The sequence below is a fragment of the Thunnus thynnus genome, chromosome 21 (genome assembly GCF_963924715.1).
Source record: "Thunnus thynnus chromosome 21, fThuThy2.1, whole genome shotgun sequence".
Lineage (NCBI taxonomy): Eukaryota > Metazoa > Chordata > Actinopteri > Scombriformes > Scombridae > Thunnus > Thunnus thynnus.
The window spans coordinates 6,338,042-6,362,000 of NC_089537.1; the positions used below are offsets into that span (position 1 = coordinate 6,338,042).

The 23,959-nt window shown below is 43.3% G+C and overlaps 1 protein-coding gene across 3 annotated transcripts in view; it reads left to right on the forward strand.

Annotated features, from left to right (window-relative positions):
- Positions 1 to 23,736, forward strand: part of LOC137172969 (enhancer of polycomb homolog 1-like) — a 31,773-nt gene extending 8,037 nt beyond the window's left edge. For 2 of the 3 annotated variants that reach the window (XM_067577621.1, XM_067577620.1), the window contains 13 exons: positions 5,818 to 5,977; positions 8,244 to 8,389; positions 8,641 to 8,847; positions 9,227 to 9,375; positions 10,564 to 10,717; positions 11,595 to 11,753; positions 11,985 to 12,074; positions 12,301 to 12,449; positions 14,034 to 14,479; positions 19,194 to 19,315; positions 19,839 to 19,980; positions 20,648 to 21,080; positions 22,020 to 23,736. In XM_067577621.1, coding sequence (XP_067433722.1) covers positions 5,878 to 5,977; positions 8,244 to 8,389; positions 8,641 to 8,847; positions 9,227 to 9,375; positions 10,564 to 10,717; positions 11,595 to 11,753; positions 11,985 to 12,074; positions 12,301 to 12,449; positions 14,034 to 14,479; positions 19,194 to 19,315; positions 19,839 to 19,980; positions 20,648 to 21,080; positions 22,020 to 22,092 — 2,370 coding nt within the window. In that variant the 5' untranslated portion in view covers positions 5,818 to 5,877 and the 3' untranslated portion in view covers positions 22,093 to 23,736. Of the gene's footprint in view, positions 1 to 5,817; positions 5,978 to 8,243; positions 8,390 to 8,640; positions 8,848 to 9,226; positions 9,376 to 10,563; positions 10,718 to 11,594; positions 11,754 to 11,984; positions 12,075 to 12,300; positions 12,450 to 14,033; positions 14,480 to 19,193; positions 19,316 to 19,838; positions 19,981 to 20,647; positions 21,147 to 22,019 lie in introns of all 3 variants that reach the window. The other variant, XR_010925093.1, reaches the window with a different exon arrangement.
- Positions 23,737 to 23,959: the final 223 nt, after the last annotated feature.

Consider the following 23,959-nt stretch of genomic DNA (forward strand, 5'->3'; position numbering starts at 1 on the left):
CGAGTTGCCATGGCAACTTTTTTTTTATTGGAGTCATCTATTTTTCTTGGGAACATTTAATGGAAGGAACGCGTGGTGCTGTGAAAAATAGATTTTCATTTGTCTCCTTTATCTGCATCCGCGGCCGTGACGGAAAGCAGCGCCGCCGCTGTGAAGTATCTACATTCCCACACGTTTTGTTGTGCGGAGAGAACAAGGGGAGTAAGAGGTTCAATGTCAGCAGCGTCAGAGAAGTAGAAGTGTTTAGGAGCTACTCTGTGACTGAGGGGTTTCAGCATCTGTGCCCACTGCACGTCTATTAGCGGCCAACATTAATTTTCTGTTGTGTTTGCTTGTGAAGTGTTCTTGAACTCCTGACCCTTCTCATTTTTTATATTTGTATATATGTTTTGCAACAATAAGAATGAACAAAACTCAGTGTTTCAACATGGACAGACTTTTAAAAATGAGGCTTTTCCAGTGACAACTTTGAGTTTTGATTTAAAACAGACATTAGCGAGAGGTCCTAGGTTAACCGAGTTTTAGTCATTCCTGTGTGCCATTCATAGAAGTCCTTTATCCCTACTCGCCCAATTCCTCAGCAGAGGAAATCCCAGGCTGCGAACGGCGGTTGTGAGGATCACAGCTGCGAAAGATCAGGATATCTTTAGGTCAGATGCAGCTCAGGGTAGCCTGCTTCAATCTGCCAAGTCGATATCCTCTACAGAAAGTGTGCAAAGACAGGTCTGGGCCAGGCTCAGGTTTAATTGGTTCCTCATGCACACACTCCTTTTACACAGGTTCCTTAACTCACAAAGCTCTGGGTTCACAAGTATGTCAGACAGCGGGGTTCACAGAGGGTGATTCTGGAGGATCTGTTTTACAGGTTGCATAAGAGAGCAGACCCTACATCTCGTTGGTTAAGCATGGGTTCATAGAGTTTACATAAGGTCACGTCACATTGGCAGACGAGTCTTTGATGAAGCAGATATCCTTGTTTGTCATCAGACCGACTGATGCTGAGTAATGATGCGTACAGACAGCATTTATGAATGTTGGAAGAAACATATTTTACAGTTTGACTTTCAGAACACTGTGGCGTTTGGTTTCCAGTGTTTCCTGAGGTTGACTGTTTTTTTGTGGGGGTCAGCAGCCAGACGTTTCTCAATCCTCTGTTTAGGAGCAGCTGATATTGATATAATGAGAATAGCTACCTTAAAGGTCAGTCCACCTTCAGTGACCCTGGTCAGGTTAGGCTAATCCATTGTTGCTAACTTCAGAGCTAACTCCCTTCACTTTCCCAGCAGTTGAGGAAACAACAGACAAGACTTTTCTTGGCCTTGAGAAGCTGCAGCAGTTATTAATGTGAATGTAGAGGAAACGCTGCTTTCCTCAGGGTGTTGTGATTTTTTTTCCCCTCAATCTCAGGACATGCAAGTTAGGAGAGTTGGATGTAGAGAAGTGTTATTAAAATGTTTAATTTCCAGTCTGTGTCCCTTAACTCAGGACAGCTCCTTTCATCCTAGATGTACAGTAGGTTTTTGCTTGTAATAATTGGTTGAGGCTGGCCGTGTGCGCCAAATAAAATCTAATTTGCTGCGTTCTCAAAAAGCTGTCAAGCCGCTATTAAATAAAGAGCTGAGGGAAATACAAGTATCTGTAACTTGACTGGGTGTCCAAATCTTTTTTTTCTGTCTTTATTTTTTTACATTTGAAGTTTCAAAGTTGCTGAAAGGGGACAGAGAACCACAGCGTCTGCTGTTTTAGACCAACAGTTGAAGACAAGCTATGTTAGTTAGCAGGGTCCGAAATTAACACCCACCAGGCGCCAAATGTGGCGAGATTGTCTGTTGGCGAGAAAATCTCATAAGGCTGGCTGCCACACTGGCGGGTAAATGTTTGTACCAAAATAGTCATGCATTAAAATATCTGGCATGATGGCTCCGAGGAAATTACTCATGTTTGTCCCTTTATATAGTGTAGACACGCGCACTGTGTGTGTTTTATACGCATCTAAACAGTGATGTGAAACTATAGGAGTGCTGGAGACTGAGGCGAAGGAGCGCCAGCCGCAGACAAGCTTGAGCACTCCTAGTTTCGTGGCATTTTTTACCGTGCGGGACTTCAGCTACTCAACACTGCAGCTCTCAGGGAAACTGTGACTTGCCGCCAGTCTGCTGCTAGCTAGCGTTAATTAAATAGCTATTATGTGGTGACATTTACAAGGAGTAAGTATACTTGACACAAAAAGGCAATTTATTGTTTTGTCCGGTAAAAAACATGCTCGGCTGGTGGATTTGTTTATCTACCAGTCGTCTTGGCAGATGAGTCAAAAAGTTAATTTCAGTCACTGTATGTTAACTGTAGGATCACATGAATCTGTTGACTAAGCGTGGATGGTAGGCGGTGAACAAGACCGTGCAAAGATTTCGACAAGTTTGGCTGGAGAGTGTGTGCGTGCTTCAACAATCGTATGCAAATGCAGCACTTTTGTTTTATTCCAAACCCTGTGATTTGCCTGTGTGAACATGCCAAATTCAGTTTTTTTTTATTGTGAGTAAGATGCCAGCTTAAGTTGGCGACAAATTACTAGTGATTTTTAGAATAAACGGCCATTTGTTTGTGGTACGTTTACATCTCAAACTGATTTAGAGGCAGCAACGAGCAGGTAGGCCGTCAGCGGAAGCCGGACAAACTGCACGTCGGCTGTGTCCTGAATCAAATCGGATGAATACTTTCACTTTAGTCCCATGACCCTCCTCAAAGTTGTATTCACAATGGTCCAGTTGATATGATAAGCTGTTTTCTTTGTGTGTCGGTTGTAGAGAAAGCGTACAACACTGGGCTTGTTGATCAGCTTACCAGGGGCAGATGGTTCAGATCTGGACACATACTGCGTCCTTTCATGCCAGCTCACAGCTCCGATACGGTTCTCCCGTTACTCCACGCAGAACTCCTCTTGGGTTTGGTTTATACTTGAGGCCCTAAGTACTCACAACTCCCACGCAAGTGTGTGTGTGTGTGTCTAAAATTGCATCGTTTTCCGGTAATGGAAATTAGCCGTGCACAGATAGGTTTTTCGGTGACAGTCATATTTGCCAACCGCAATCGGTATGTCACTGAACACTGACCGATATCTCAAAATCCAGCCAAGAAAATGTGGTTGTGATTTAAAAAAAAAAAAAAAAAAAAAGTTCTGTTAAAATACTTGTTAGAGCAAGAAGGGCCTCAGTCAGTTTGACAGGATTGGCCATCTGTTGCATCAACTGCTGAGAACGGGCCTGCAAGGACTGTGTACTACAGACTGAGCATACATTTGTAATAACCTGCAACTTCTTTGATATCAACTTCTTTACAAGGATTAATGCAGGTATATGCTTTCTTTAGCCATTCAGTAATAAAGATGTTCATGAAGGCTGATCAGTAATCTTATTATTTAGGCTTGTTTTATTGTAGAAAGAGACTCATGTTGGTGTGGGATTCTGCTTAGTATCACAGTAGGAAAATGTTACTGTTCGTTTTTTTTCTTTTTTTAGGTGTCTGTTTCAGGTTACATAATGTAAAAACATTGTGTGCTCGCCGCTGAGTTCAAGAGTCAAACTGTCTGACTCATTTGCCAACGTCCTTGCTTGTGCTGGCAAGTTAGTTACAGCAACAGATCGGCTGCTGGAGAGAAACTCGCAGGTATTTTGTTCATGACTCCGTGGCTGAAAATGTTACACAGCATTTTTTGTAAACTTTGGAAACTTGACACTTTTGACTAACTTTCTCTCAAGCTGAGAGTTGCAGCAGATGTAAACAATGAATCACTGTTGGTGTGATAGTAAGGTTACCTATGCAGGCAGGGTATAAAATAAATTGTGTCTTTGCCAGAAAGCTGCCTGTAAATTTGACCTCTGTGTACTTGCAGAGGATTGACACACCTATACAGTTGCAGATAGTCTTTGTGTTTGTGAAGAAGGGGCCCTAAAGTCCTACACCGTCCTACTACTGATGACTCATTTCTCTGAGATAGAGCAAAGAGCATCAGGAACCATGATGATATATATATATACATGTTCTGCCTGCTTAGTCAAGCTTTAAGAAGTGAGAGGAGATCAGGTTGAAGGAATTCCTAAATGACATGTGGAAAGATAATCAACAAAAGGAACTGAAACAGATTTAGGGAAGAAACAGATTTGGCAGTGCTATACGGTTTTGGTTTTGGACAGTTGCCATCACATTATGCACTCATTTGCATTGGCAGTCTATAATTCCCCCCCTTACATACTTTATGACTATTACTGAGATGTAAAAAACATGTTTAACATTTCTTAAACAGCATTTAAAAACATTTGTCCTCTCCGTGTCTTCTTGCGCTGATAATCTACACAGTCATATGAGAGTTTGGTATCGTACTCCCGTTCTGAGATGTCATTTTGTATTTGAAGCATTTTGATGTGGTTTTGCTGATGGATGTGTGGAACGACCTCAACATCCTTTTGCTACAAAACCACACATTAACCCACAAGTGCTGTTAAATCCTGTACTTTAAAGCTGTTATCTGGAATGACTGCTGGGTTTGTGGCTGTCGGCCTCGTCTGACAGAGACATGCTTCCTGTGCACAGTATATCCGGAAACAGATAGAAAATTGATTAAAGTAATGATGAATCAGTCGTTTTTCACCAGCTAAATTGATCTTGTGCATTTTTATACACCAGTATATACACATTTATTTAAACATAATCATGTCACATATTGTAATCCAGGTTGTGGTGTGGTGTACACAGTTTGTGCGTGAACCTTTTTAGAGTGTCATGCGCTCAAGTGAAAAAAATCATGATTTGACAGATGAAAGTGTCCGTAGGGTTTAAATTTTATACCAAGATGGAACAAAAAGATGACAAATGAAGGTTGTGAGATATGACGGTGTTGATTTTGTAGGCCTGCTCAGCACTGTCATGATACTTTGATGCTGATTGGATTCAGAATCGATTCTTGACATGAGACCAATTCTCGATTGAATGAATAAAAAGGGTCCAGTATACTCTGTGTCAAACCATTCACTGGTGTCCTTTAGTCCACTGAAATACAATATGAAACCTAACTGACAGATAAGATAAATGCTCCACAGCCTTTTTATTTTAAAAAGTTAACTGCATTAATTAATGAATCAATTAATTTGTAAGCATCTTACAGTCTGTTGCCTGTACGAGAGTAAAAAGGCGACTGCTCCTCTGTGTTATTAACGTTGTGTCTCCAGCAGTGGAGAGCAGCCGCTCCGCTGCACTGTCAGCTCCGGGGAAAGCCTTCTCTGTTCAAGATGCTGAGCAGGCGCAGGGTTTCTGAGGTGAAACGGACTGAGCACCGAGTTATTTTCTTCACCTCAGAGTTGGTTTAAGTTGTTAAATGCTGCAGTGTGTGTTGGTCAGCCAGTGTCGGTTGTTACTGCTGGAGTTTGCTGCTCTGCTCCACTAACGTTAGTCTCTGAGTGACAGCGTAGGAATGTTCATCTTGTAAAGGCAGTTAGTTGGTCATTAAATCAAAACATGCTTGCAGCTACTGCCTGTTTTTGAAGATGAACATCAAGATAACTCTAGTGTATGCGCGCCGTAAACTGTCTGGCCCTCGCAGTCGAGCTCCGCCTTTTTTTGTTCCATCAACATCACATACTGGAATTTTTTAACAAAGGCAGCGGCCAGTAACACAAAGAGTTAGATAAGCAGGAAAACCCTGTAATCAAATATGAAGTTTCTGTCTATTGTTTGATAGTACTGATACTCACTTCCTCAATCTTCCTCACATCCTCAAATCGCAGATAAGTCTATTCTAAACAGCTGTTTCCTTCTCTCTTCCAGGAGCACCATCTCCAGCGGGCCATCTCGGCGCAGCAGGTGTATGGCGAGAAGCGGGACAACATGGTTATCCCCGTCCCCGAGGCAGAGTGCAACATCACGCACTACGAGTCCCTCTACCCCGGGGAGTTCAAGATGCCAAAGCAGCTTATTCACATACAGCGTGAGTAGCAGGCCGCTCGCAACAGGATTATAGTCTTTAGCTGCGTTAGCGGTCTGTCAGCACGTGGAGATGTTGTTGCCGTTCAGATTCACCAGATGTGTCTGATGGTTTCAGAGGGTTTAGGCCGCCGATTGAGCAACGTTGTTTGTTTGACTTGGCGTTTTTAAAGGAGCATTTGGTTATCATCGAGTCTGTCAGGTCTGTCAACTGGCTCCTAGTTAAGCATGTATAATTTGTTATAAAAGATTCAATAGATTTTTCATGTGAGCACTAAATCAGTATCTTGTGCAGATACTTGAACACAGTACAGTGTTTCCCCCTAGGATGTTTTTTCAGCAGCGGTACTGTTGTGGTGCGCTTAGAGCCCACGTTGCCAGCACACCAGCAGTGAAATAACTTAAAGGTACTTTCGAATTGTTCCAGATAGGTTTATTCATGTTCATGGAGCCATGTGTGTAATCATTTACAGGAATTCTTGACACCAGAAGGACTCTGGAGGCCCAGATGGCCATAGTTGTAATAAATGTCAAAGAACGAAGTGCCTCAACACTATTTGACTAAAAACAAGCATTAAAAGTGAGCAGTGTGTCCTGAAGTAATCCTAATTCAGAAGAGCTTTTAAATAGAACTAAATATTGTTTCCAGAGCAGCAACAGTAATGTTTACAACAGCAAAGTTGCTATATAAACAGCATGTGTGTGTGTATATACATATATATATATATATATATATATATATATATATATATATATAAATAAATAAAGCAGTTGGAAAATTTTTGAAACTTTTCTATGATGTTTATGCATGTTGAAGAAGTGGTTTGATAAAGTAGTGGCTTGTTACTCGTGAAGGTTTTACTGCACTTAAAGCAACGAGCATAGTTGTCGTCAACTTGAGTAAAACTTTATCTTTCACTTCACCTGGTTCATCGTCTCCACCGCCGCCTCTCTGCTCTGCTGTGTGTGTGTGTCTGTGTGTGAGCTGAGCCCCGCCCTCGGTCAAACACGGACACAGAGAGCAGACACCAATTCCTATTCACTCATCATTAGCTCCAGTCAGCTGCTGTGAAGTAGAAAATGTGCGTGTGGTTTGCATTCGTCATGATTGTGTACCATGTGAGATTTCAGCGTTGGCGTTGATCATTTAGCGGCGGCGCTGCACCGCTGTTGAAAGCATACAGAGGCAACACTGCAGTAGTTGATTCCCTGTGTGAAAGGGACACCTGTATGTCTGTCTTGACACACATCGGTGACACTGTGACAACATGATTGTTGTTGTCCCGTTAGTGTCTGACAGGAGATGTCATGTCTGAAATCATTTGAGCAGTCTCCTCCAGTCTGCAAATAAATTGCATTTGTGTAGTGTATACTGCGTTTGATTCTATGTATTTGAATAAGCAGCATGTGAACTTAAAGGACCACTGTTAGATATTGTCATCATATCTAACAGTTAAAATGTGGAGCAGACAGAGCGAGCGCTGCGTACCTTCCCAAACGTTTCAGGTTTTGACAGGTTGATGTGTTGATTACAGTGGGATCCTGATAGTGACAAGCCAGCGAACATAGTTTTCTTTCACTCGCTGCTCGCAGTAGCTGATGGATTACAACAGACAGCCACCATTTTTACCAGACTAATATGTCACTGTCTGGAGAATCTCCAGGCCATGGCTGGAGATTCTGGCCAGATTGACTGGTAGGGCACAAAACCTAAATGGCTGGTTAAGTTCCCAGCTTGGATACTGGCGTTTGTCCTGAAGTGCACTGCTTTATTGAGTTGGTGAAGGCACAGAACCAAACCCAAGCACAGTGCTTTGTCATGATGAACGCTGTGTTGTTTTTGAAAAGTTTTGCAGAAGTTGTCTGAAATATAATGGTTTCAGCATTTCACACCTATAGAGTTATTAGACTTAGCTTTAAATGTACTGCTGCTAAATTAAAATATGATTACGTGTATTTAACAATCATGACATGGCATTATTTCACTTTGGTAGATCACCTGTGTCTGTCCAACATATCTAGTCAAACGTGACAGATCTTCTGATAATGTTGAGCATGTGAAAGAGTAGGTTTTTTTGCTGAGTAATGAAATATGTCTAATATGCTGAAATATGTTATTTCTTGATCATCATCATCATGTTCATGCACAGCACAGCCTGCTATAGTAGTGTTTACAGTGATCTTATCTTTAATTCCAACAGTCCTGTTGCTATTAAATTCCTGTAAGCTGTGTCAGACCCTCCAGTAACCGACTCTTCTTCATCTCATAGCTTTCAGTTTGGATACGGAGCAGCCAGACTACGACCTAGATTCAGGGGATGAGACGTTTGTGAATAAGCTGAAGAAGAAAATGGAAATCACTGCCCTGCAGTTTGAAGAGATGATAGACCGTCTGGAGAAAGGCAGCGGACAGCAGGTATTTGTCACCCTGCGTGGGGAAAGTACTGGTTTGCATATTATTATTTGCACAAACACATCTCTGGCTTTGACTTCTACAGAATAAATAAGTCCACTGAGTTAGTATTGTACTTTACTTATAATGAACAAAATGCTGATTTTTTTTTTGCTCTGTGATTTATTCATTTGAGAGGTGGATAATTGCTGGGATAGCATAGTTCTCAGTTCCTTTCATTGTGCTGACTTTGTTTACCTTTTGTTGCTCCGCAGCTCGTCAGTCTTCAAGAGGCCAAACTGTTGCTGAAAGAGGACGACGAGCTGATCAAGGAGGTGTTCGACTACTGGAGCCGCAAGAGGAAAACCTGCAAGGGTGGCTCCCTCATCCCCAATGTCAAGCAGGAGAAGAGGGACGGCTCCAGCACCAGTGACCCCTACGTGGCCTTCCGCAGACGGACGGAGAAGATGCAGACCAGAAAGGTAGGAGGATGGAAGTGTTTTCTATCTTCAAGCTTTGGTTTTGAAAAAGATCAGTTCTCCCTCTGGGATCAGTAGTATAAAACCAACTTGTCCATACATAACAAAGTATCCACTATCCATCTGGTAGGGACTTTCAAGTATTACACAGCGCCAATTCAGAGCGGTTGTGGAAACACGAAGGGTTATCCCGATATTCCTAATAAATCATTTGTACTTGGATGGCTGCACCACCACGTTGGCCAGCAGTGATATTATTATTACCCTAGAATAAGAGATATAAAAGCTCCAATAACTTTATGTCTGGAAAACTTTGAACACAAAGAGGGGAACATTTACGCCTTTCGCACCACTGAATTATCACCGTTTCCCCGTTTTGCAGAACCGAAAGAACGACGAGGCGTCGTACGAGAAGATGCTGAAGCTACGCAGGGACCTGAGCCGAGCCGTCACCATCCTGGAGATGATCAAGAGGAGGGAGAAAAGCAAACGGGAACTGCTGCACCTCACACTGGAGATCGTGGAGAAGCGGTGAGAAAGACCGGCGTGTGAAATTGGGCCCCAGACACCATTCAAATCCCACAAAGAGTCTGGCAGCGGCTGTTAGGGTTGTCTGCACTGCATCAACTACCTTGTTAGGCAACTAGCTGCTATTAGGGAGGCCTTTTTCATAAGGATTTAGGATGCAGTAGCGAGATAAATGCATGCTTCACTCGTCTGTTAAGGTGACAGATATTTTCGGGGGATAATATTTTGTTTTGCTGCCGTGCCCTCGTTCTGTCTCTCTCCCAGAGTGTTTTGGGAATAGTTTCTGCTAAGGTTTTAAAACACTAAATGTTAAGCCCCTTGCAAGCTGAGAAAGTGACAGTGTCAGACCTTTTACTGCATGTGTGGTGGTATCGGATGACTTGTGTTGTTAACCTACGTGTTTATCCAGGCTTTTGTTTACTCGTCAAGTTAAAATCCAAAGTAAATATGACACTCGCCTGCAAGATTGATGGTACAAAAGAGTCAACATATTTTCTGTAAAGTCAGGCTTCGCTGCTCGTGCTAATTGGGGTTACAGTCGCGGACACTGTTTTGTATGCGTTATCAATTTCGAGTTCATCCTATTTATCCAGTAGTGTCAGGAGCAAATGAGCTCATTGACTTGTCAGTGGCTGCTCGAGTCTTCCTCCAGTCTTTTAGGTAGTACACTAGACTATATTTGTGTTATTTTGCGTTTTTAATTTCTTTCCCAAGCTCCTCTTTTGAATTGTTTTTTTTTTTTTCTTCCCCCAAGTGGAGCCTTTGCGATCCATCTAAACATGACATCTGAATAGAATGAATTTCTCGTGAAAGTAGCTGTCAGTGTGAGCTTAAATTGGACCCTTCTCCTTGAAGTGCTTTTGATTTGTAGTGACATTTCAATTTCCTCTTGTTATCCTGGCCCGGTTTCTGCCTGCGCATCACTGCCAGTGTTCACTCCCAGATTGGACCACTCTTATTCTCAGCAGATAGCTTCTCTAGTCCACTTCATAATATTATGCCGGTGCAGAGTGACCCAGCGGTACTGCATGGTGTGTGTGTGTGTTGTCTGTTGGTAGCGTGGCTTGAGCTGTTCCAAAGCACTGACAAGGAGGTTCTGGGATCTGTTACCATTATGCTTTGCACTCATATTTGACCATAAAAGTATACTCCCTCCCATGCTCACTGACTCATCTTCTATCTCTCTATCAGGAATGCGATGCCAGATTTTGGCAGTGAGGTCATGGCAGAGGCTCTGGCGCAGCGGGCTATGGTGAAACCCGTGTACACCATCCCTATCATTCCCCCGTCGAGCACCAACCAGTACAGACACCAGGACCACTTGGACATGAAGGACTACAAGAAAGTAAGGCCTTGCACATTGACAACGCACTGCCTCGCTGCTATGTGTGTATAATACCTGCATCATAATAATGATATTAGTATTTTCCAATGAGCACGCAGTTTTAGTGTGTATCACTATTCATGCCTGGTAATCAGTCGTCATCGGGGGGGGGTAAGGTATGCAGGTTATGTGCTTTCAAACCCAAAACATTTAACATAAAGCTGAGCTGCCGTATGCTTTGATAATGTTGCACTTCATTACATGGCAGTATTGTGAACTCTGTGTCACCTCCTCTCATTATAACTTCATTAGCTCCACTGTCCCACAACCGTCCCCCCACCCCGTCCCCCCCCTTTGCCTGCAGGGAGACAACCATTTCCCCCTTCCTTTCGCTCTCCCTTTTTTCCCCTCCACCAGCTGGTTGACTTTTTCCCTTTTGTAGTTCAGAAGCTCATTTTGGGTTTAACTCGGCCCCTTCCTCCCTCATTTCTCGCACTGATTTGATGCTTCACTCTAGAGTCCCTTTCTCTGTTTGCTTTGTCCCCCGTGTCTAAGAGCTGAATAGGATCTGACTAACCCCAGTAGAGTTGGAGTCTGTTCAGCCGGGGAGGGGTCGTCCCACTGGGGAAGTCGGGGTGAACGGTGCACGGGGGTGGATTGAGGGGAGGGGGGGGGACAGCAGCCATCTGGCTAGGCAGAGGCATCTGGCACGTGCTTCCATCTGCATATCAATGCCTCTTTTTCTCACTGTTGTTTCTACACACACTCTTCACCCGTGCATAGACCATCAACACTAGACTACCACAAACAGCATCGGGCATGTTTTTCATCTCGGTTTCCTTCTTGATTAGGCAGACACCCCCGTAAACATTTTTGTCACTGTTTCCCCTCCTCTCAGCCGGAGAAGACGGAGGCAGTACGAACCAAAAGGAAATACGAAAAGAAACCCAAGATCCCTCCTCTGTTGGTGCCCCAACATTCAGGGCCCTCCGTGTTCAATCCCAAGGACCTCAACCAGTATGACTTCCCCAGCTCAGACGAAGAACCTTTCTCACAGGTAACATGATTCGGTTTCAATATGAATGTGAATTTAATTTTTGTTTTGACATTTTTGGGTTCAGTAGGAGTTTGATACGGCTGCTAATATTAAAAATAGACAAGTACGGAGGATGAAAGCCGCCACAGACAGATGGCTTGGCTTGTAACACACTGATTACGGAAGGTGGATAAAAAAATATGGTTTCAATTACTAAGCTCTTAATTTACTCAAGTTGTTTTCACTGTATAGATCCATTCAGGTTCCTCAGAGGCAGAAGAGGAGAATGACCCAGATGGCTGCTTTGCGTTCAGAAGGAAGGCCGGCTGTCAGTACTACGCTGTGAGTGCCCTCCTGTGACTCCTGTGTTTCTATTTTTAGTGCCAGCAGCAGGCCGGCCGGTCTGGCTGCCCTGGCTGTTAAGTCTTCCACACTCTGCCCGGACAGAACAATGCAATAAGGAAGACTTGCCTTTTTTTCTTTTCCAATGTCTTTTCTTTGCTTTAAATTTTAATATCTGATGTCTCCGTCTCTGATCCTCCGTCTCCTGCTCATCTTTCCTTTGCAGTCTTGTCCAGACCAGAGTGGCAACTGGCCCTGGGTAAGCCCGTCGGAGGGCGGGCTCGGCAACCCACGTTTCCGCTACTGTCTGACGTCGTTGAACATGCCACGGCGCTGCATAGGTTTGGCACGACGTCGTGTGGGCAGAGGGGGCAGGTGAGTTTCACGCTGGCTTAGATTTGATAAGCAATGCTCGGATTCCTCTGAAGGTGCACATGAATGACTTTATATTTTGTGTAGCTCTTGAACACCATCTCCAATTCTGATGTTTGTGATGTAAAGAATAATAAGTGCAGTGTGGTCAGTTGGTTTTGCCCAGCTACTTCAGCTGAAAGTTGCATGTGGCTGTTTGAAGATGAACACTAAGGAGGTACTTGAACAAAAATGGGCTGCACGGTCAAGCTGCCAGAAAAAAGCTGTTAGTGTGCCAATGCCACAAAACAGCCCGCTAACAATACGTCAAACAGCACCTAGACGACCCTCAAAACCTCTGGAACTAAGTTATTTAGAGTGATGAGACCAAAATTGAACTTAATGGTCACAACTATAGACAGTATGAATGGTGCACATCTTACAGATTCTGCACAACTGTAAATGTGTAGGAACGCTGCCAACACTGAGCAGAGGAAACTCAGCCAAGTGTTGGCTGTAGCTGCTGAGGTTGTTTACCATACCAGCTCTTTGGCAGGTTACCAGGCCATCGTTTTGGCGGGCTCATTCTATCATAAATATCAAGCTGGCTGCTAAAACGTCGAACATGACAATCCCATCCCGGGATTCACCTGCCACCGCGGCCCGTACACAAATCAGAAAAGTTTTGCTTCAGCTGAGTTCAGAACAGCAAAACATGTCCCGCAGCTTTGTCTGATATCTTCTCGGTAATTACACAGACGATTTAGTAAAGCAGGCTGACTGGAGGGCTTAGCCAGCGGCTCGCTCAGTGCCAGGTATTGTTGAGGAGACAACTTGGCAGGATCCGTTTTCACAGACACACATGAGATAAGCAATGTTCTTTTTCTATATCTGCAATCAAACTTATCAGCCGCCCCGAGGGAGACCCAAGCACCGGTTGATGTCTGTATTAAAATGTCGTCTTCACAATACAATGTGTGCTTAAGATAGTGATACTTGATCATGTTAGAGAACATAGAGCTTTGTGTGTTTAAGTCACACTAGGGATGCGGTGTTGGTCTGCGTGTTTGTCTTTCTGTTCTAATCCTCTAAGTGGAATATGTCAACAACTTTAGGGTTGGGTTGCTTTCAGATTTTGTACTGACATGCATGTACATGAGTGTATTCTAATGACATTTCAACAAGTGTCACCTAAGAATGCCACTGTGCAGAAGACCTTTTTGATTTAGGTAACAGCATGGTACACTTATATTCTTTGCTCTACTAGTTGTTAGGTTGCAGAATTGTAAAAATGGCTAAATAGTCTCATTACAGCTTCATGAGGCTGCAGAGTTTCTATAAACTTTTAGTCTTGTTCCATTACATAAGTATTCTGTTGTGTACTCACGGTGGAACTACATGTTTTTGTGCAGTATATTGGTACTGGCAAACTGGACATTGTAATTACATGAATGTTATGCAAGAAATAGCCACACTTGTGCAACACCCTAGTGATAAACAAAGCAACGCTGATGTTGTAACATACTGATAACGGCTACAGCGTGTCTTTGATTTGTGCTCGGTGTCGGGGGGGGGATTTCTCTGTACTGATCTTGAGTTGTGTTTCAGGATCTTGTTGGACAGAGCTCACACAGACCTAGACAGCATCTGCCAGAGCCTGGACTCTGACCCGGAGCCCGAACCACTCGCCTCACCACTTCCAAGCTCTCCGCTCCGCAACTCCAACGCCAGTACCTCAGAAACCAATACCTCGGACCCAATCAGCTCCTCCCACCTTCCCTCCTCTTCATCACCCCCACCACCACCACCACCACCACCATCATCATCATCATCGCCAACACCCATGGACCTCAGCCAGATTCTTTTGAACATTAAGTCTTGCCGCTGGAGGCACTTCAGACCACGGACGCTATCCCATCACCCCTTGGGTGGTGGAGACTTGTCTCGCAGAGGATTTAAGGATTTTAGCCGGACAGTGTCAGGACTAACCCGGACCCTGTCTGGAGGAGCCAGCTCCCAGAACCGCACCGGTCCAGCCCCCGCCCCTGTCAATGGTGAGTCAGTGTTTTTCTCAGTCAGTGTTTTACTTGGAATGTTCAGAATTGTTGTTCAGCTAAATACATTTGGTCTGAACACTCAGCGGATCAGTTAATTTTGTTGCCTTTTCGTGTTGCAAGCGAAGGTTTCTTAGACTCCTAAGGGGCCCATTTTCTACAGTTTTGATTAGCTGTCATTATGTAAAGTTAGTGATTCTGGCAGGCATTTCTTTGAGTAAATATAGCAGAGCCTGATGGCTCTGTCTGCACGCTGTGCTGTAATTAAGGAAGTCGCTGAATGCAGTCTGAGTATCAGTCAGAAACACAGTTTGCCTTCAGTTCAGTTCTTTTAGCATCTGTTATAAGATGTCAGCACCGTCTTCTAGCTACCTGGGGACTTGTTTGTGTGTAAGTGTTTTGGCCACTTAACATGACTCTGGAATTAGTTAATCTCATTAATTTCTTGTTTGTTATAATTGATATATTGATGTTTTCAAAGTGCACATGGTAGGGCTGCATGATATTTGAAAACACTGACAGTGCAATGTCTTGTTTTTGTTTTGTTTTTTTGTGCAGTGTGTATACAGATATACAATTATCAATCATAATTTTCATCGTTTGGGTAAAACAACTGGACTTGTGTGTCGCAGTTGTGTTGTTTACTTGTAATCTACCATTTTTAATAATGCATTCTTAATCTGTGTGGTAGAAGATAAATAGACCTCTCAGCACGGTTGAGGATGGTCAAACTCAAACCTAAGCAACAAACAATTTATCTATATGCCTGCAAGATGTAAGTACAGATACATCTGGATACTGCAAGTTGTGTGTGTGTGTTAAGCATGTCTTACATGAAGAGCACGGACCAGCCCTGTGACAGTAACTTTTAACCAGCACCTGGACGAGGTGCCGCTGACGCGAGAATACACTCACTCAAAAGCCGCCTCGCGTTACTGAACAGCTGCCTCTAGCATCCAGATGGTATTATCTGTGACAGTAGCCACACCGCTCGCATGTTTATAGGCAGGTGATCGGCAGACTCTTTATGCACAGCTACCAGTTCAATATGTGCTATGGTGAAGCTGGGTGCACCTGACCAGTTTATCAAACCCCAATCAGGCAGTGCTCATTTACAGGTCGTGGTTGGTGACTAGTGGGGCCTGCTTTGGTTGTTTGATAAATTAGGAACTGATCTTTTTTTTTTATTGGCACTTGATAAATACTTCTGCAATCACACTCTGATCTAACCACATTCTGTTTTTGTGTCATCTGTCTGATATTTATATTGTTATTAATATTGGCTGGGGTTAAGATCAGGAAACTCAAACATCCTGAACAACAACTCTGAGGCTCTAATGGTTCAAACAGAGGTCTGGGGAGTGGAGCCCATATGCATATAATCTTCTATCTTTGTATATTTATATTGAAATGTCAATATATATGCACATTTTATGGAAATTATTTGCAAATTTTAGTGAATAAAACACCTAAAAAATCCAAGTACTTCATCACATTGATGTAACAATCCTGTCAAACACTGGAGTAATAACACAGTCCTGCAACACTGTCTGCAGTAGAAGCATGAATAGTAAAGGGGTAGAAATGGTAAAACAGCATCTTTACAATCTTCTGTTGTCTCATGGTATATATATTATATCTCCCAATCCTAATAAAGGTAAAATAATGGAAGACAGCCTTAAAAAGTTCATCATATAGTTCCTGACGGGGAAGGCTTCCCACTGTGACCATTAGAGGATCCTCTCTGTCAGACTTCAGTCCTGTTATCTCTCAGTACCTGTGCGCTGTGCATGAGGAGGAGGTGTAACTTTAAAAAAAGTCTCTCATGCATCAAATTATGCATGGTGCTATTGTTTTATTGATTTTGTTATTGTGAATATTCACTAGTGAGAAAAGCGGTGTTACTTGAAAGCCAGCAGGGCGTAGTTCGGTTGAGGCTCGCCGCTGCTCTTGTGTAACACGTTTTGATAAGGTGGATCCCACGCAGCTGGTAAATCGCTTGAACTTTCTGCTCTCAGACCCGTTTTCCATATTACGCATTGATTTGCCCTCCCCGGGCTCGGGGGAGTCAATTAGAAACGGTCTTGTATAAATAGATTCAAGAGATGTGCTGGGAAGTCTGGTGACTGTAAAGACGGGAAACTGGGTGAATATTTGAATCACGTTCGGCCGGCTCGGTGTCAGTCAAACTACGTCAGATATGATTCGAGCAGAAACTCAGCCCGACCCGCCTCAAACTGTCTGTCAATACTTGAGCAAGTTGAAACTGGATTTTTGTGATGTTGTGGTTTCATTAGTTGCCTTGTAGTCAGCAATCTGTATTTCCCACACAGACAGAGGTTGTAAACATACTGTTGTACTCTCTGGTAACTGCTGTGTAAAAAAATAGTCAAGCAATGTATTCATCAAACTACAGACATGCTGCTGAAGGTAACCGTTTTATTGAACACCGATAAAAGTCTTCAAAACCGATCACGGCAGGGAGAAATCACACAGATTTGGAGTTTGTGTGTGTCTGGGGAGTGGAAAATTGTGTATCGGCCTTTTATTTTTTTTTAATCTTTGTGATCAATGCCTTTTATTTGGAGAAATAATAGCTACCGCCCTGAGGGTTCTCTCAGTAATTAAAGTAAAATGAGTTTGAAAAATATATATAATTTGATGTAGAGAATGCCCAAAGCTGGGAGTCGTGAGTAAGTGTTGCTTTATTTTGGAGGTAGCTTTGTTTAGTTTCCAGAGAAGCATTGATCTCGGGCCTAATCTCACCACATTCAGATTTTAGGATTGCAGTATTTTCCTTTCTTTCCCCCTGTGTAACATTAACGATGTTGGACCAGATGGATTCTAGATAACAGTGACTTGCATCAGCTTTTGGATTTAGTTAACAGTTCTGGATTTATCGTGTTGTCAAGTCATCTGAAGAGTTACTGGCTTGTTTAGTCTGATCGCTTGCAAGTCATGCAAGAGGATATACCTGCTAGAATAAGCATAATAAACTAATGACGCTAGCAACATTAGCTAATAGACTTTGAGATAAATGAAAATCTGCTCTGTGATTCAGTGCAGGTGGGGCTCAGCGTCTCTGGCTCCACAAACACAGTGAATCAGAGGAGAAACACGGCGACGACCACACTCTTTATGTTACTGCAAGTGTAATGAAAGCTTTACAAGTAAAAAGCTGCATGACTGTGACTGACAGGCAGCCACTCACGTCTCCAGAAACAAAGTCAGCAAGTTTTCAAACAGGCGTTATTGGGATCAACTGACCACATATCAGGAATCTAAATGATTACTTTCTTGCCCAGAAAAAATATTGAAGCTTAATGAAGTGATGTATTAACAGCTTTTAGCCTGGCTCAAAAAGAGATTTGGTTTTGGTTGGTCATGATAATCCCGCCCCCCCAGCCCTTGACTTAAGAGGTTCTCACTTCTAGACCAGTAAAGAGTCAGAGCCACTCTGGAACCAGTATCCTGACCAAGAGCTTTTTATTTTGGCTGTTGAAACGTGAAGAACTTGTTCAGCATGAGGCACAGACCCCAGACCAGCCCTCAAACTGCCTCTTGGTTGAAAAAGAGCAGTAAACTGTAATGTAACTGTGTGTTTTCTCCAGTTGTACAATCACATGTGAACAGGAGTATAAACCGCTGTGTGTTTGATAAGCGTTCAGACTGAACTATCTGCTTTGAATGTGATTACTTCACACCCTGCAGCAACACGCCTACACCAACTAAACCCTTGTGTTGTTTCCATAGAGCTACTGTTGTCTGAGTGTTCCCTAAGGCTTTGTGTTTATACACACTTACAGACAATCAATCTGTCAATGACCAATGCAGTATATTTCCATTGACGGGCGTCCTGGAAGCTTGTTGATTAGGAACGCTGTTTGTGTAGTCATTATTTTAAGTCTTCATTTAAACACATAATGGCTTCATATAGATTTCTCTCTCTGTCTCTCTCTAACCAGCTGTAAAATAACTGTTGTTATGTTTCAGAAGCTTCCCCTCCCCCTTCCTCTCCGTCCCGTTCTCATACCCACTAATACACACACACACACACACAGGCTAACATGCTAATGCGATGAGAAAGCTGTCTGGAGTTAGACTTGTTTGTTTTTGTGTTGGTTTTTTCCAACTCTCGTTCCAGTTTCGTCCTAAAATTAATTTAACGAGAGGTCCGCTCATGTTCATGCTTGCCAATAACTTATCTGAGATTATGTTCAGAACATAGATAGACTAACTTGGATGCATCAGTTTTGGACAGATTTGTGCAGACTTGTGTTCATAATACTAACCATACATGATCTCCGACAGCCGTCCTCTTGCGAGGAAGATGCAGGAAAAGCCAAAAACCATATATACCCCTCTTCTTCTTCTTTGGTTTTACTGACAAACCAATGTTAAAGATGCAAGCATCATGCTTTTCACAGGCTGCTGGAAATAAATGAATGTATGGAAAACCCCTGAGTTTAAAACCTTGTAAAATGTTAAGATGATGAATGCCTGCACAAAATTTCAGCCACTGGTATCTTCACTAAAAAAAAAAAAAGCTCTTGTATCGGTCTCATAAAATATTTATCCAAACCAAAAACCCTACTTGTTCTGTCTGTAGTCGAGTCTATGAGTCTCTTCCTGTAGAGAAGAGTCTCAAACTAAACTCCCTGTGAAGAAACTGCAGCAAACAATATCCAAACCCTGTGTCTTGTCCTCTCCACAGTGTTCACAGCAGAGCAGTACCAGCAGCACCAGGAGCAGCTGGCCCTCATGCAGAAACAGCAGCTGGAGCAGAGCCAACAGCAGCAACAAGCCAACAACTCTGCAACAACCACCAACGCACAGGTCAGGAAAAGATGGACACACAGCTCCCAGCCTGCACAACTCTTTAACAGAAAAACAAATCAGATTGGATCAGCAGTATGGATGTGAAATTACTATTGGAGGAAAAGCCTTTTATCTGCCAGGTGTTAATGTCCTATCGCGGAAATCAGATTTGACTTGAACTGGACCATTTTTCTCAGCTGAGTCATTTATTTTTTGGCTCTTCTCACATGTGCTTGTTTTGACCAAAACAGAGGTAAACGGAAGCTCTGTCGCACTAAACGAGCCAGAGTTCTCCCGATTATGAAAATCATTTACCAGTTGAAGGTCAGATCACCCCCATCCTTTAGGAAACGGGACACATCCTCACTCCCACGAGCTGTATTAACGCCACTGGCTCAGTTCCCATCTGGCAGCCAAAAATGCTGAGCTCGGGTCTTTTCTGCAAGTTTCATACATTTTAACAGAGCGGTCGAGTCTTTGGCACACACCCACATGTTTTCTCTCTCTCTCTCTCTCTCTCTCTCTTTTCGTTTCCATCCAGGCACTGGTATCCAAGACGTTAGACCAGGCCAGCGCCCAGTTCGCCGCTTCGGCCCTCGTCACCACGGACCAGCTGCTGGCCTTCAAGTCCAAAGAAGAGCTGGTGCTGCCGAGCGGAGTCAACGGGGTCCTGGCAGGCGCCGGTGAGCGTTTGATTAATGACTTATTTAGACCTTGAAATCGAGGGGTAATCGGTTTTGATTACGTCTGTTCTGATTCTTGTTGAGGAAAGGAAGATCTATTTTTATCCTTAAACCCCCCCTCAGAGTCCCAAAATATATCTGAGGTGTCGCCACTTCTTCAGTAGGGTATTTCTATCACTACAGATTTGTGGTGCGCTCTTACTGTAGATACTCACCACTAAATCAACAATGAAACAAATAAATCAAAACCAGACTGTGTGAAAACGTCTGCTGGCAAAGTTCAAAGTCAAGTGAAGCTGTGTATTAAAGAGTTAATGTTTTTGAAATACTAAATTTGAACCTATGAACGTTTTACTGCACTCCTCTCTCCTTGTCTGTGTAAATGGAGGTGAAAAAAAAAAAATCCAGCTTGCAATACAATGCAGTCTATTACAACAACATCACTAACAGCCTCAAAAATTACCGTGGAGTTGCATCAACACCTCCCTGACGGCGTCAACACGAGCCGCACATTATAAGCCTCACAAAGATAAGATTTATTGCATGACTGTCGTATGGGATTGCATGAGATTGTGCAGGTGCGTCTCACAAGCTGCTGTATCGTCACAGAATACGCCGAAAATCTTCTCGTCTGTTTTACTCACGAGAGGTTCTGTGTGTCCTCCAGGTGTGTTCAAAGGCTTGCACCTCTCCAGCACCACCGCAGCCCTCCACCAGACCAACCAGTCGACACACACCACCACCACCACCTCCGCCGCCCCGACTCTGCTCCAGCCCTCCTCCAACTCGGCCACCCCTTCGCCCGCCTCAACCAACGCCGTCCCCACCTCCCTCGCCTCCACCCCCAGCGCCCACACAGCAGCAGCAGCAGCAGCGCTGGGGCTCCTGGGATGCAGCGCCGCCAGCGCCACCCCCGCCACCACTCAGGTCCTCATCGGGAACAACATCTGTCTGAGCGTGCCGTCGGCCGCCAGCCTGGCCGGACGCCACATCCCCCGGACCCTCGGCAACGTGCCACCCTCTGCCTTAAAGCTGTCCGCCGCCACCAACCTGCAGATGCCCAAAGTCACCGGAGCATCGTCCATGGACATGGGCTCAAGGTGAGACGCTGCTCTGCCGGAGCAGCAAAAAAAGAAAAAGAGACCGAATCAGAAAGAGGCCAAAGGGTAAAGGAAGTACCTCTTTTCTTCCCAGACTTCTAGTTATAGTGAAAAGTCTCCGTCTTCTATTGAAAAACACATTTCTGTCCTGTGAATGTTATGACACACCACGAGATCAGAGGTCATATGTCTAATTCGGGTATAGAACTGGTCTGCAGTCACGTCTGCTTTCCTGGGAACATAGTAGACCCATGACGACCTCGACAACACACACATAAGATGATGCAAATGTTGGAACGACTTCATTTTGATGCAGAATAAACAAGCTTTAATTCCTTTACAGTAGAACAACAGTAATGTAAAGTCAACCTCCACACAGGTGTAGGCGATCAGACAGAAGTTGTACTCGTTACGGCGTTTGTTGTCTCAAACAACGCCTCCACATTCCAGACACAACAGAAAAATGCACAGTAGAAAAACAAATGTACATATGCATATATAGAAGAGAAGTTCTTGTAGCAGCAGTGTCAGATGGGTTACCTCGTAGTTTGTTTGCTGATAAGCAAGAATTAAAACCTTTGCATTGATACAATTCAGCTGAAACTTTCAAATATCATCTTAATATTGCAGACGCAGCGTCTGCCTGCCAGAGATAATGTAGCTGCGATTGCCACAGAAAAGACAATCCACATAAATTAACCTGAAAGAAGAGAAGAGATAATGTGACGTCAGAGCTCCACAGCGCACACACACACACACACACACACACACACACACACACACACACACACACACACTCAGGAGATCTATCGACAGAGATCCGGGACAGTTAAAGATGCATTCATGACAAAAGAATTCGCCACACAGGAGATAAAAAAAAACTTTAAAGAACAGCAGCGTTAATCTCTCTCCCCCTTTTTTTTCCCGCTTCTTCTGCAGGGATAATCACGACGAAGACAAGCCAGCACTGAACAGTATAGCAGACAACACAGTGGCCATGGAGGTGACGTAGTAGCGGTGCATTGAAGAGTCCGCTCTTTAGGTGCTGTGCATCGTAGCATCGGGAATGCAAAAGGGACAGCAGGACTCTGACGCAGACTGACAGAACGACTCATCTCTCATACTTTTTAAACTTTTTTTTTTTGTTTTGTTCTTTTGTTACTGTTAAAAGTAAAAGAAAAAAAAAGATTGACATCTGTAAATTATGAATATGGCAAAATTAATATCTGTACAGTAACTACATATTTGTAATATCCCCCCACCCCCTTGTATATATTACTTGAATACAGAACTGTCCATTTGTGATGTTTTGCACTTGGGAGTCAAACTTAAAGGAAAAAAAAAAAAGTAAGCCAAGTAACTTGTGGCGAGTGTGAGAGATGTGGGAGTTGTATAGAGAAGAGTTTTATCACATCATGTGCATGGTGCGGAGCCTGCTGTTATCTATTTATTGTGCTGTGTTTACAGTTTTTTTTTGTTTGTTTTTTTTTTGTTTTGGGTTTGTTTTTTTGTTTTTTTATTTGTACACTGTACCTTCGTTGGTTCCTGTGCTGTAGTAAATGTTAGGTAGCTACGGACTCCTGGGTATTTTTGTATATTGTGAACACAAAGCAGGTTCCCCCCTTCCCCTCCCCTCCCCCCCCACATTTATTTCGGGTCCCTGTGCTTCTCTCTGTGGATCATGTGAAAATCAATGGTGACATACATACAGACCGGGAGGCCAGGAGAACCAGGAGGATGACGAGGAGGCGGCGGTGGCGGTGGCGGTGGCGGTGGTGTGTTGGCGGGTGACTGTGGTTCCCTTGAAGAGAGGCGCTCCTCTCTGCCTGGGAGCTTCCATTAACATTGTCCCAAACACAAGTAACAAAACAGGGATGAAGTCTCTTCCCAGAAGCCTTTGCTGCTTCTGATTAAAAGCACTATTTTTTTGTGATGTTTTTTTTTTTTTTCGTTCATGGTTTTGATAAAATATCAATGCTGCTTTTGTATTTTTTTTTTTTTTTTTTTTTTTTTTTTTTAAAGGGGTTGTCCTTCATTTTCATGCAAGCGGAGTCCCCTTTATATTTGTTTTATCCCACAAACATTTTTGTAAAACAAAAATTCAAGTTATTTTTGTAATTTTTTTTTCTTGTTCTTGTGGTAAACTTGATTGTAAGCTTTTCGTTTATTGAAAGACTTCATTCTTTTGTTTGTTTGTTACTTGTTCATGCATAGGTGATAAGGGAGGTGAATGGGCAGTAATTGCTGTACGTGTTTCATCATTCCAATTTTTAATAACAAAAAAAAAATGCTAACGAGGGGGATGGAGGGGTCATGGGAAAACTGCAGTTTTCTCCTCTCCTTTTCCCCCTTTTTTTCTTTATGTTCTTTTTTTCTTTGAAAAAAGAAATCTCCAGACGGCTGCAAGGCCAAAAACCACAAGTATTGGGTGCCTTCCTTTGGGGAATTTTATGTACTCTCTTCTGTGAAGAGTTAGGCACAAAGGCAGCATTACTTAGTAGTGCTTCTCGTCTTTGTCAGAATCTGAATGCCCAGTCCAATGGCAGGATATATCCTTGAGGTTTACTTGTCCCACCTGGAGGCTGAAAAGACTAAAAAAAATGTGACAGAACTCTCACTAAAATAAGACAATAAAGCCCAGGGCATTAAATGTGAACTGTTTTGACTCGTTGTCTTTTCTATGCTCTGTGTGTGTGTGTGTGTGTGTGTGTGTGTGTGTGTATGTGTGTGTGTGTGTGCTCGCAAGGATCTGAAACTACAGGAGCTGTGAAAAGTGGGGACTTTGAGAGTTGATACTCGCTATAACAAATAATGTATTTTATTAATACACCAGTTGATGAGAGAATGTGGGATACCTAGTTGCTACCAGCTGTTTGTGT